Source organism: Thermobia domestica, chromosome 12 (assembly GCF_964235325.1).
Source record: "Thermobia domestica chromosome 12, izTheDome1.hap1.1, whole genome shotgun sequence".
Taxonomy (NCBI): Eukaryota; Metazoa; Arthropoda; class Insecta; order Zygentoma; family Lepismatidae; genus Thermobia; species Thermobia domestica.
In genome coordinates this window covers 3,108,324-3,122,250 of record NC_137465.1, presented here as the reverse complement: position 1 = coordinate 3,122,250, position 13,927 = coordinate 3,108,324, and the positions used below count along the sequence as shown (strand labels likewise).

General features: G+C 37.1%; 1 protein-coding gene across 2 annotated transcripts in view; it reads right to left on the bottom strand.

Moving 5' to 3' along the window:
* The window catches only part of Dsor1 (mitogen-activated protein kinase kinase 1), a 45,374-nt gene that overhangs the window by 25,507 nt on the left and 5,940 nt on the right, over positions 1 to 13,927 (bottom strand). For both annotated transcript variants that reach the window (XM_081733390.1, XM_081733391.1), the window contains exons 2-3: positions 5,395 to 5,626; positions 2,961 to 3,073 (exon numbers count right to left, since the gene is read on the bottom strand). In XM_081733390.1, coding sequence (XP_081589516.1) covers positions 2,961 to 3,073; positions 5,395 to 5,626 — 345 coding nt within the window. The remainder of the gene's footprint in view (positions 1 to 2,960; positions 3,074 to 5,394; positions 5,627 to 13,927) is intronic.

Genomic DNA, 13,927 nt, shown 5'->3' with positions numbered 1-13,927 from the left:
TGGAAGTAATACTGAAACCGGAGGTACTAGTAAATGTCTACCATTTTTCTTTTATACATGTGGAGATGATACGCTGAATCGATTCCAAGAAACCGTTTAACGTATGGCAATCGAAGTAGTAAATTTTTAGCACTTCCGGTTTTAATAAGAGCTGAGATAGAATCTCCTCTTGGGACGCTGAATCGATTCCAAAAGATCCTCTTGTCGCTATCTATTACCGCTCTTAATCAATGGTGATCAACATTGAAACCGGAAACGGTTGATTTCTAACCCTTCTGGCTTGAATATTGTGTTAACGGAAATGAGAGAACTTCTTCTTGGGATGTTTGATTGATTCTAGGATACTGATTCTCGATCTTTCTTATTCTTTTTTTTTTCTAGGAAGATTAATATGGAAACCGGAGGTAGTAGTAAATTTCTACCTCTCCCGGTTTTAGTAGTGTGTTACGGTTTGAAATGGTATCTTTTCTTGACTTTGAATCGATTCCAAAATGCCTACCGTCTCTATCTATTACCGGTGTTGTTCTATGGCGATCAACGTTCAAATTGGAAACGCTGCTTTCAATCACTTCCGGTTTGCATATTGAGGGTTAACCCTTTCAGCAGATGCCCTCACAATTGTGAATGCAGAACACACTACTTATAGACGTTATGATTTCCAATATACTCAACAGATGGCAATTCAGAACCTAACAACTTGTCATTCAGACACTCACAAATGAAGGGTAAGGGGAAAAAACAAGGAATGTCCATGTGTGTGCTTTGCCCCATCTGTTGATGACTCTTGGTACTATTTGACTGTATATGCCATAAATGCATAGATGTAGAAATGTCCAAGGAAGGGGGCAAAAGATTCGACTAACTCTATTCATTTTGTACGCGGTTTTCAATATTAAAACGTCGTTTTCTCGAAAATACAGTTTTGTGACATCCCTTCTTTTTTTTTCCCTTACCCTTTGAATGTGCTTGTAGCTAATTTGTGTACTAAAACCCTTTGATTGGCAGTTTTTATAACTGAAGGTAGCGATTCAGAATTGTGAGGGTATCTGCTGACAGGGTTAACGGAAGGGTTAATACTTCTAATTGGAACGCTGAATGGATTCTTAAATTAAAAAAAAAAAGAAAAGAAAAAAAAGAAAAGAAAAAAAAAGACACTTTTCAATATCTCTCATCATTTTTGCTCTATGGAGATCAACTTTGAAACCGACAACGGTTATCTACCACTTCCGGTTTCAATAGATGGTTAAGAGGGAGTGGGATGGTGAATCGATTCTATGAAACCCCTTCTCGATATCTGTTACAGTTTTTTCCTGTGGAAAACAATAATGAAACCGGAAGTACTAGTACATGCACAGTACTTCCGGTTCGAGTGGTGTGTTACAGGTGAAAAGTAGAGATGGTATTTTCACCTGAGATGCTGACCCCGTTTAAGAAAAGAAAAAAAAAAAAGCTTTTCATTATCTATTACCGTTCTTGCTCTACGGTGAACAACATTGAAACAGGAAATTGTTTATTTTAACTACTTCCGGTTAGAGTAAAGCGTTAACGGAAACCACTTCTCAATCTCTCTTACTGTTTTTGTTCTATGGCGATCAATGTTGAAACAGAAACACTTGATGTCAATCACTTCCAGTCTGAGTGAAGAATTGAAATGAAATGAAATGTTAATGAATTTAATGCCCCATGATTATGCCCTGTGTGTTAAGGGAAGCGATGATTAAAGCAAATGGATGAAAAATGAAATGAAATCTTTGAGTTTTACGTCCCACGATTATGCCGGTTAGGCTAAAGGAGACGGTGATGATGAGTAATGAATGAAATGGTGGAATGAATAAAGTGGGAGGAAACGGGAGAACACCGAGAAAACCCACGCACACGGTGTTTGTCCACCACGAAGTTCACTTGGCGGGGGCTGGGATCGAACCCGGGACCCCAAGCACCAGAGGTGAACGCTCTACCACTGAGCCGCAAAATAAATGATGGAAGAATTGGTGGAATGAGATTGGGAGGAAACGCGAGTGCCCCGAGAAAACTCAGGGGTATGATGCTGTCCACCATAAACTTATTTGACCGGGGATCCAACCTGGGACCCCACGCACCAGAGATAAGCGCTCTACCACTGAGCCATCATGCGCCCCTGAGTAAAGAGTTAACAGAGGAAATGGATCCTTTTCCTCACATACTGAAATAATTAAAAAAACTGCTTCACAATCTCTTACAGTTTTTGCTATGACATCTGTCGACAGCTGGATGTTCATCTATGTTCTATGAGACTTCTGATACTTGTGCATGCATAGTTTGGATGTCTTTATAAAAAAAATTTCAGGCACAACTATTTGAACCCAAATTTAAATATTTCGGATAGAATGATTACGTAGGCACCTTATGAGAAATAAAGCACTAAAATATGTATTTTATTTCTCTGCATTAATGCTATTTGAAGCTAACGCTTAGCAACAAATGAGTGGACATTTCATATCAGGATCTTGGAAGAGAAAGGGCGAATCCTGCAATCGGGGTGTTTGGAAATCAAGCTGAAAGTTTTGCAAGTATATTAAGATAGAAAGGGCGAATCTTTGTTTATCCTGAAACTGTGAGAAAACAAAGAGCGAACAAGGGCAAAACGCGGTGTCTACATGTTGTCTCCAGAACTGTCTGATGCCAGAAAAAAAAAAAAAAAAAATATAATAATAATAATCGAGTTCACCTTTTCTCTTCTAAGGTCCTGATATTCAGTTTATATGAATAAACTTTTTTATATATAAAAAAAGTTTCTTTTTTTAAAGGCGTCAACATCTTTCCTTAAGGTGAAATAAAAGTTAAGATGTAATAGAAATAACATAATTCTACATCAATCGACACTAACTACAACATTACCAACGTATTTTCTTGCAACAAAAATTAATCCCAAATTAATTTTAATTTCCGAAATTTGAGAAATACAATAATCATAAACCTACCTATAAAATGCTCCATAAAATCCAACAATATGTGGAGAGTTACATTCATGAAGTACCTTCAGCTCTCGAATAATCTGTTTCTTTATGGCTGGTTTCACTTCCAGATGAATTAACTGTAAAATAATAGCACTGTTTAATAGTTATTTTGCAATTCAATTATGAACTATATTTATAGTTCCAAAATAACTACCTGAAGACTAAGCTTGAGACGCAATTAAGTTAATGGAATAGTAAGTCATTTCACGTGTAACATTGTCATTCACTTAATTATATTTTATTCGCTATTTTTCGAATATTTTCTCTCTGTAGTATTATTTTATATTTTTACTGCATTACCTTGAAATTGGAACGTTAGTAATAAAGATAAGTTCTTGAATTAGGAATTAGATTTCTGGGCTGTCGACATCTATGGCCATTTAGCCCGTCATGTATATGAGGAATGACGTCCTTCGGCGATCATACTATCCGACGAAAGGGAAGGAAGAAAGGATGCGGCCTGGACCTATATGTTAGGTACCATCCCAGCATGTGCCTTGTGTGAATGAGGTAAACCGAGGAAAACCTCACTGAAGACGGCTGGCCTGAAAAAGCTGTTATACTTTTTCGACCGAGTGTCCCCACTGGGAATCGAATCGGGGACCGCTCGCACGAAAAGGCGAGAGCGTTAGCGACTACGCCATGCGGGGCCACGATAAGCTCTTGAGTTAGCAGCTTTACGAAATTTAGTGTAAGGAAAATCAGAATGTTGAGAAATAGCTATCTCTGAATATAATGTTTCCCTTTTTCTAAAAATTCTCTCATATGTTCGCTTTTTGTGTAAATGTTAGGATAGGTAAGGAACTATTTCTGGACATTACTAGGATCTAAGACCTGCATAAACCAGTCACGTATGAGGGATGACGTCTCTCGGTGATAAAACTATCCAAGGAATTGGAGAAGTGGCCTAGGACAACTGTTACGTACCATACCGGCATCTGCCTGATGTGAATGAAAACTGAGGACCTGACCTAGAAAGGTTTTGACACCCTTTCGATAGTGTGCCCCCACCGAGAATCGAATGTGAGACCACTCGAACCAAAGGCGAAAGCATTAGCGGCTGCGCTACGCGAAACCAACTTTCATATAAATGTGTGATTACTGCGTGTGTAAATATAATTCACAATAATAGGGTTTACGGCATACTAAGCTGGCAAGCCCTTGTCATTTAAAAAAAAAAAATGATATTCAAAAACTCAATTGGTTTATGTTGTTCTTATTCCACGGCAAACTTTAAGCTGAAGTAATTAACTGAATCCGTTAAAACTCTTTATAGATTAAGAGTAATCTTCACGTATCTTCATTGAATATACAAATCAAATTGCAGTTTGTTTAACAGTCGCCATTCAAATCGGTTCGGTAGAAACGAACTGGCCACTGCTAAACCTGGATTTTGTCTAACCGGTAGTGTGGTCTTGTAACCCAGCTGTGTTGGAGGCACGGTAAGACGGTGGGGAACGGTCGATACTGTGAAGATTGATCTTGTGTGGTCTGTGCACCCGCCACCTGCACCGGATTCAAATCCCCCTTGTGAATCAAGCACGGATTAATAGTAGGTCTTATCCAACCTCGATGCTGTATAAGAAAGTAAAATTCAAAAATTAAAAAGGGAAGAAAAAAGAACTTAAAAAAGATTTGAGTTTGAAAAAATTAAATGAATCTCTGAGTTTTACGTCTTACGATTATGCCAGCTAGGCTAAAGGAGATGATGATGATCAAAAATGAATGCAATGATGGAATGAAGAAAGTGGGAGGGCACGCAAGAACATCGCGAAAACCAACACAGTATTTCTCCACGACAAAAGTTCATCTGGCGCGAGCTGGGATCGAACCAGGGACCCCACACACACACCAGAGGTAACTAATCTATCACTGAGCCACCGCGATCCAGATCTGAGTATAAGTTTAGAGTCCGTTTCAGCAGACAGGTTATATGAGAAAACCTACAGCTTAAAGTGGGATCGGAACCACATGAGCTCCCGCCGGGAATGGAACCCAGGTCTCCCACGCAAAAGGTACGTAAGCTAACGGCTTACCTACGAGGGAGCTCCAACTTTTGAAAAAGAAAGAAAAATAGTATTTTGCAACTTGAGGAAAAACAAGATTACATTATGACATACGCGTGATTTGTGACAAACAAGATTGCACAGTTAAAAGACAGCGCAAACTTATTTTTATGTAATATTATTTTGACACAATTTTAATTTGTTCTCGAAAATTACAAATTTGAAACTATCCCTTTTGACCAACCAAGCTGTAAATTATAAACCTCTACGTAATTACGCATATAAAATAGCACAGGATATAAGTTTCAACCAAACCGAAACAAATTTCTGCGAAATTCCTTTCCTTTTTCCCAAACTAAAATGCTCAATGTCAGAAATCATCAACTACTCACTTTCCTGGCCATGATCAGTCTGCTTGGACGATGCCGCACCTTCATAACGACGCCACCATTACCAGCACCAAGCTCTCCTAGTTTCTCAAAATCATCGTCGCTCAAGTCGCCGACCTTTTGCTTCTGACAAAAGAACACTTCCATGCGTTTTCTTTGGGTATCATCCATTTCCAGTTCTTCAATACCTTCTTGTAACGATTCAATTGTTGTCTTCCCTACGTTGGTACTGCGCCTTCAAATGAATTATAAAGGTTACAATTACTCAGACTATTACTCACAAAACAACAAATTATATAATGTAATAACAAGTTTTATATATATATATATATATATATATATATATATATATATATATATATATATATATATATATATATATCCTCGAGGTCTAAAACAAAGATTGCGATATCTCTATTTATCGTATAATTACTGGGGACAAGAGTTGGGTTAAGCACGTTAATTGTGAAACAAAAGGCAGTGCTTGGGGTACAGACACACAAGTTCACGGAAAAGCTTGCAAACCATGTCTGCAAGAAAACTTACGGCTACTGTGTTTTGTGATATGAAAGGCGTACTGCTGACTGACTTTTAGGAACGCGATACAACAATTACGGCTGAAAAATATTACAGAAATTACGAAGGGCGATCTAAATTAAACGTCAAGGAAAACAGTGCAGAAGTCCCCCTGTTTCATGATAATGTCCACCCGCACTCGGTCAAGCTGACTCAAACTGTTACAGGCCTTTCATCGGGAGATTTTCGACCATCCACCACATAGCCCAGATTCCGCACTAAGTGACTATTATTTGTTTCCCCACATGAAGACCTGGCTAGCGCAGCACTTTGATGATGACGCAGACCTTCAGGTTGGTGTGCAAGAATGGTTGAAGTCACAACAACTTTTTATGGGAATGGACTTTGTAAGCTTGTTCATTGCTATGTTAAATGGCTGAACTTGTGCGCCGATTATGTAGAAAAGTAGTGTAAGAGTGCCATCTCAAAATGTATATAATGAAAAATATCTACCTTCTTTTGTCTTCTTTTTATTCCAAAACGTGAGCTACTTTCTAGATAGCCCTCATACATAAAACTGGCTGAGGTACAAGGTAACCAAATAAAGTTCTTGCATTTTTGACGTCCTACATGACAATGCCATGCACTATATTCCTTCGATCTTGCACCAACAGATTATCACTTGTTTTAATTCCTCGACAACTATTTCCGTGTGAGATTCTTCGCTAATTCGGGAGTTCTGCGGAACACCCTTACAGACTTCTTTGCATCGATGACCACTGAGTTTTATCCCCAGGGCATTGTGTAACTGAAGGAACTTTGGCAAAATATGTTGGATGCTGGTGGAGGTTATTTCGAAACCTAAGGTACGTACTGTCCACTGTATTGCTCTTTGTTAATCACTTCTCTAAGGCAAAGTATTTGAAAACAAGATTCTGAGACGAATATTCGGACCCAAGAGGAACGGGAATGGGGGACTTCATAACGAGGAACTACATAATTTATACGGTTTACCAAACATTATTAGGGTCACCAAACCTAGCAGTCTTCGGTGGGCAGGTCATGTAGCCATAATGGAAGAAAGTAGAAACGCTTTCAAAGTTTTAACTGAAAATCCAAGCAGAAAACGACCATTAGGAAGACCTAGGTGAAGATGAGAGGACAATATTACGATGGATCTCGCAGAAATAGATACTGGATCCAGCTGGCTAGGGATAGAAGTCAATAGAGAGCTTTTGTGAACGCAGGTTCCATAGGCGATAGAGTTAATTAGTTATTAACAACATAGCTTCAGAAAAAAAAAATAAATAGTACTATGTAAGTAATTTCATTTCTCCAAACGCTTCTATTTCTTCATCAATATTGCAAACAAAGATCGTTCAGAATGATTTTTGTTTTCCTGTCTTCAGCTTCTTTTTGATTATCCCTCTTCCTCTCCTCATTGATATATTGCTTCTGCAAAACGAGTATGAGCATTTCGTGCAAAATGAATCATGGACTTCCTTATAGATACTTTCTCAAGGCCACCAGAAAAATCTATTGAATCGTATCACAAGTCTGAGTGCTACTAAAGTTTGTTCTTTTAAATTATCTGTTATACATTGCGCATTGACTGAAAATCCTATTTCTAGATTTGAATTTTCGTGAGAAAAATATCTTACCATAATCTTTAAATCATTTTACTCAAATTCTTTAGCCGAAAGTCACCCAAAGACTTACCAGTTCTAGAATACTGACTCACAGTTTCACAATTTGGATTCGAACAAATTCTTTGAACCGCTTCACAGCTCTATCTGCCTTACTGTTGTCTAACCACTTATTTTAAACTAGTTCAGCTACGCAGCTAAAGGCCGTGTAACGTGGGTTCCTGTCACCACGGCATGGCGCGTCCTCAGGTTGCGGATCGAGGAGAAAGCCTCAAGATATAAGAGGTTAAGCAGTTTCGAATAAGCAGTTCGAACTGAATAAGCAGTTTCGGACAGACACGGAGTGGTTCTCCAGCTTGGGGGTTTGGGTACGGCTAACAACCTCATCCTCTAAAAAAGGCACTTGTTCAGAAACACTCACAAAAGCCTCGGCAAGGACTGATAACTTGGCACGATCTCAGCAAAAGAAAATGGACATGAGATTTGGAACATGGAATATTAGAAGTATTATAGGGCAGGCGCGTTAAAATCCGTAGCGAGTGTTAGAGAAATACAGGATAGACCTAGTAGGAGTTCAGGAAGTAAGGTGGGAAGGAAATAAAAATCACCAGTTAGTAACAGGGTTTTTCGTTCACAAACGAATATTATCAGCAATTAAACGGGTTGAATTTGTTACTGACATACTTTATTTTATTACTCTTAAGGGTCGGTGGTGTGATATTATTGTTTTAAATGTACATAACCCAACAGAAGATAAGGATGACGATATAAAAGATAGTTTTTACGAAGAAGTGGAACGGATATTTTACCAACTCTCGCGATACCATATGAAAATTCTATTAGGGGATTTCAATGCGAAGGTAGGACGAGAGGATATTTTCAAACCGATTATAGGAAACGAAAGTCTGCATAAGGAAAGTAATGAAAATGGTGTTAGACTCGTGAACTTTGCAACATCCAAAAACCTAATCGTGAAGAATACAAAATTCCCACATCGCGACGTTCATAAATACACATGGACCTCACCAGACGGAAAAATACATAATAAAATTGATCACGTTTTAGTAGATAGAAGAAGGCAATCTAGCATAACTGATGTCCGGTCGTTTAGAGGGGCTGATTGTGACACTGATCACTACCTGGTAGCAGCGATAATAAGAAAGAGATTATCGTTGAATAAAGGAAATATTCAATGTCCTAAAATGGAAAGATTTAATTTGAAGATATTAGATGAGAGCCAGGTAAGAGACGAATACCAAAAATTGAAGTTTTGAATAGATTCTCGGCTTTAGAAGATTCGGAGTGCACTAGTGTTGAGGATACCAGGATTGAAATTAGAGATAGCATTAAAATTTCAGCAAAAGAAAAATTGGGACACGCGAAAATACGTAGGAACAAACCATGGTTCGACCAGGAATGCATAAAACTAGCAGAGAAGAGAAAACAGGCAAAACTACGTTGGCTACAAAATTCAAATGAAATAACTACACAAAATTTCGTAGACATCAGGCGGGAAACTTCCAAAACTTTTAGAACAAAGAAACGCGGTTTCTTGAAAGCTAAAATTAAGGAACTTGAAGATAATAGTAAAAATTAAAACATTCGGGACATATATAAGGGAATCAACGAATTTAAGAGAGGCTACCAACCTCGTGCTTATATATTAAAGAAAGCTGACGGAACAGTTCTCACTGATACGGATAGCATCTTAAATAGATGGAAAGATTTCTTTGACGATTTGCTGAACACGTAACCAAAAACTAATGTGCGTGGAGAAAAGGAGAATCACAACGCAGAACCGTATATTCCAGAACCCAACCGAATAGAAGTAGAAACCGCTATAAAGAAATTAAAGAAACACAAACCTCCGGGTATAGACGAAATTCCGGCTGAGTTAATTTTAGCTGGACGAGAAAAATTGTGGAACATGATACACAAACTCATTCTCCTTATCTGGAACAAGGAAGAATTGCCACAAGAGTGGAAAGAATCAATCGTTGTTTCAATTCACAAGAAGGGAGACAAAACTGACTAATAATTATCGAGGCATTTCTCTTCTGTCAACATCCTATAAAATCCTTTCAAATATTCTATTAGCAAGATTAACCGCATATGCAGATGAAATTATTGGAGATTATCAGTGCGGATTTAGACGAAATCGATCAACTATCGATCAAATATTTACCATTCGACAAATAATCGGAAAGAAGTGGGAATACAATACCCCGGTACATCAACTATTTATTGATTTTAGAAAGGCTTACGACTCGGTTAGGAGACAAACATTATACAACGGTCTTATAGAACTTGGAATACCGAGAAAGCTAATTAGATTAATTAAGATATAATTAAATGAGTCCCAAAGTAAAGTTCGGGTAGGAAAATTTTTGTCCACGAGCTTTCACGTCGAAAATGGATTGAAACAAGGAGATGCGTTGTCGCCATTATTATTCAACTTTGTTCTGGAATACGCTAGAAGGAAAATCAAAGATAGCAACTAGGGCCTAGAGTCGAACGGTATTCACCAGGTTATGGCATATGCTGACGATGTAAATTTAATAGGGGATGATAGGAGAATAGAAAGAAATGCAGAAATCTTATTAAACGCTTGCAACGATATGGGTTTAGAAGTAAATGCAGAGAAAACTAAATACATGGATGTGCGTCGGAACGGTAATACAGCAAATTATGGATGCGTTAAAATATTAAATAATACTTTTGATAAAGTGGATACTTTCAAATATCTAGGATCAATATTAATAGACGAAAATCATATTCACGAAGAAATTAAATGTCGACTAAAAGCAGACAATTCATGTTATTATTCAGTTCAAAATCTCTTGTTGTCGCGAATTCTGTCGAGGAATTTGAACCTTAAAATATACAAAACGATAATCATGCCTGTTGTTCTGTATGGTTGCGAAACATGGTCGCTTACTCTGAGAGAAGAACATAGACTAAAAGTATTTGAGAACAAGATCCTGAAACGAATATTCGGACCCAAGAGGAACGGGAATGGGGAATGGCGGAAACTTCATAACGACGAACTACATAATTTATACGGTTTACCAAACATTGTTAGGATCATCAAGTTTAAGAGGCTTAGGTGGGCAGGTCATGTAGCTAGAATGGAAGAAAGTAGAAATGCTTTCAAAGTCTTGACTGGTAGACCCATAGGAAAACGACCATTAGGAAGACCTAGGCGCAGATAGGAGGACAATATTAAGATGGATCTCGCAGAAATAGGAATTCAAAGTAGAAACTGGATCCAGTTGGCTAAGGATAGAAGTCAGTGGAGAGCTTTTGTGAACGCGGCATTGAACCTCCGGGTTCCATAAGCCATAGAGTTAGTCTTTTAGTTCAGCTAAAAGATATTTCAAGCGATTAACTAGATCAGATCCTGCAAAAGCATTACCATCCAAATATGAAATAGCGCTAGTTATAATTTATATTTAACGGTGATTTCTCCAGAAGTTTAACAACAAATTTCTGTAGACACTATCTGCTAGCTGGGCAAAAATCAAAGATGTTCAAATCCGTTATTGGTTGACATTGGGCATGGAAGCTTCTTAGTTTGCAATAAGTAACCTGCCAATAATGGGAGAATACTTATGATGATGAAAATACAGTAAAACCTGTCAACTTGGCCACCTCTCTAAGTTGGCCACAGGGTTGGCAAAAACCATGGTTTTTATTGAAAAAACCAAAAAACCAGTTTTTTGTTTAAACCCGGTTTTTTTGGTTTAAACCAGTTTTTTTTTTTTTGTTTGTTTGTTTAAATAATTTGCTCTATGTATTTATATCACATATCGATAGAAATAAGCTTATTTCGCCTTGGTGTTAGTATGCAACAACTTGGTTATGCTGGAAGGGGTCACATAAGCTTAAAGCGGAATCCAAACCGCTTCTCGGCTTACATCCAAGAGAAATTGTCCTCCATTTGAACTCGAAACCGGGACTAATTGGCCACAAATGCGATACGTCTGCCGACTCACTCGCGAAGGATTCCTGATAAAAATACGTTGGGCTAATCTTTACATATTTGTTAATATAATCGTCAACAGTCATTTCAGAAGGACAAAAAGATAAACAATTGCACAAGTGGAACCATTATACAGAATTGCATATGGACTATTTCAAAGTACTACAGAGTACAGAAGAACTAATTTAGTCCAAGTCAGTTCACTACGACTTTTATTAGTCCAAGTTAAAGAAATATAACGACTTACTTTGCATATCAGTAAGAAAAATGAATAAAGAAACGAATTATTTGAGTCCACTTTGGCTTTGACCCATTTATACATAAATAGTTACCAAAGATTCTTATAATTTCAATAATTGCCTCTCGTGGGGTTTGTATGACCCCCCTCCCAAAAAAGTACGGCATTTCGATGTATTTTATCAATAGTAAACATAATTAAAACGAAACAATGTTTAGAATTTTCCTTTCGTTGCATAACAATAATAAACTATTAAAAAAATCACAAAAGAAACATCCATAAAGTTACATAAAAAAAGGTTGCTTTTGAAATATAATCTCTTTGAGTAATGAATGTGGAATGTGGAAGTCTGAATATAGTACGAGTGATATATGGAAGTGAAACGTGATAACCCACAAATGTGTGTTCATTAAGATTTTACGAATAGTTACACTTTTACGAACATTTTTCGTTTTTTGGTTTAAACCAGTTTTTTTTTTAAGCTGGTTTAAACCACCTTGGTTTAAACCAGCCAAACCTGGTTGGCCAAATGCTTGTCTTGGCCTGATTCATCTTCAAACTGCATTTTCCCGTAAGACAATTGTTACTTATTAACTCTGTAAGTTGGCCGCATTGAATCAATGTTTACCCTATGATGATAAATTTACCTGCGTATATTGGCTAGGCAAAATACCGTTTTGGTTTTTTTCTTAACTCTTTCGTATTCCCATATGAGAGGCAGATGATCTGTATCTGTGACTGGAGTCAAAGAAGCATGGATTCCCACGATTTGTTCTTGAAGGTCAATGGCCAAAACACTACCCTGATAAAGGGATGGTGAAGGAAGATATGAATAAGAAAAAGCACTTATACGAATTCAGAAAAATGATTGTACGTATTTGTTTAACCTGTATGTTTTGGTAAACAGGGTAAACATCTGTCTCCTGTTTACCATTAGCTATATCGGCTCCTTTCATCAGTGGAGAGCTTTGGTAATTCCGAAAAACTCAAGGTTAAAATTAACCATCTCAATTGTCAACTATCTGCTTGTCGAAAGGTAGCGGCGGTTTTGAAATATGAATTCCCTTAAATTTTTTTCGAAACATCTTTTGCTCCGAGGGAAACACTTGTAGCTCATTAACAAGAAGTAGGCAATACTATACAAGAATTTCAAAATTAAATTGTGCATATGTGTCGAAAAGAATAAAACAAATATGTCTAGCATGAACCACCATAAATGCTATTCTAAAAATACACCAATCACACTAATTTTCTCTAAGCTGGCCACTTTTCAATGGAACCGATGGTGCCAACATAGGGCGACAGGTTTCACTGTAATTCATAATCCTAACGCTAGTAATGAATAAAAAAAAATTGAAACATCTCGTTTCGAAGGAATGTATTATAAAACAAATAAATAAAATAACTTTAAAATGCACTTTACAGTACCGTTCCTAAAGACAAAGTGATCTGTATATTGAAATATATATTTAAAAGAACTAGCTCCGTACACGACAAAATAGGACAGCAAGTACCAGAATAGAAAGCCATTCCCAGATAAACGAGTAACGTCAGCCGATTTTACACTTGTAACACACTAAACAAAATTATTTGCTTTTAAATTGTCCCATTTACTGAAATAATTAATTTTGGAACAACACAAGTCCATTATATATTTAATGTTTAAGCAACTGTTCTAACTAAAGAATTTGCTCTTAATTCTGTGGTCGTTTTATCATCTTCCTTACATTTCATTCCCGTTTGCTGAAATTGTCTAAAAACCTCGAACGTCTTTAACCTTAAAAATTGTTTCGTAGATGAAAAAAATACATTCAGGCGTTTTTCGAAACAATCAATGACTGCGAACTACCATAAACTAGTATAATGAAACGAAATATTGAAACCAAGATTACAGAATACTGTATATAAGGAATTCTATGGATGAGAAATCATATTTCCGGATTATCCAAGGATTTAAGCGAATCAAAACACTCCATTAAGAAAGTAACATCCTACATAAAAGCTTGTTGCTACCAGGAAGACTTACCTACGAAATCTATTACATCAGAACTGAATCAAACCTAGATAAAGGTAGTCTTGACAAACAGTGAGACTATCTACATACCTTAAAATACTAGGTTTATATGTTTGTGGCCAGTTCTTTTGAAAAAGATA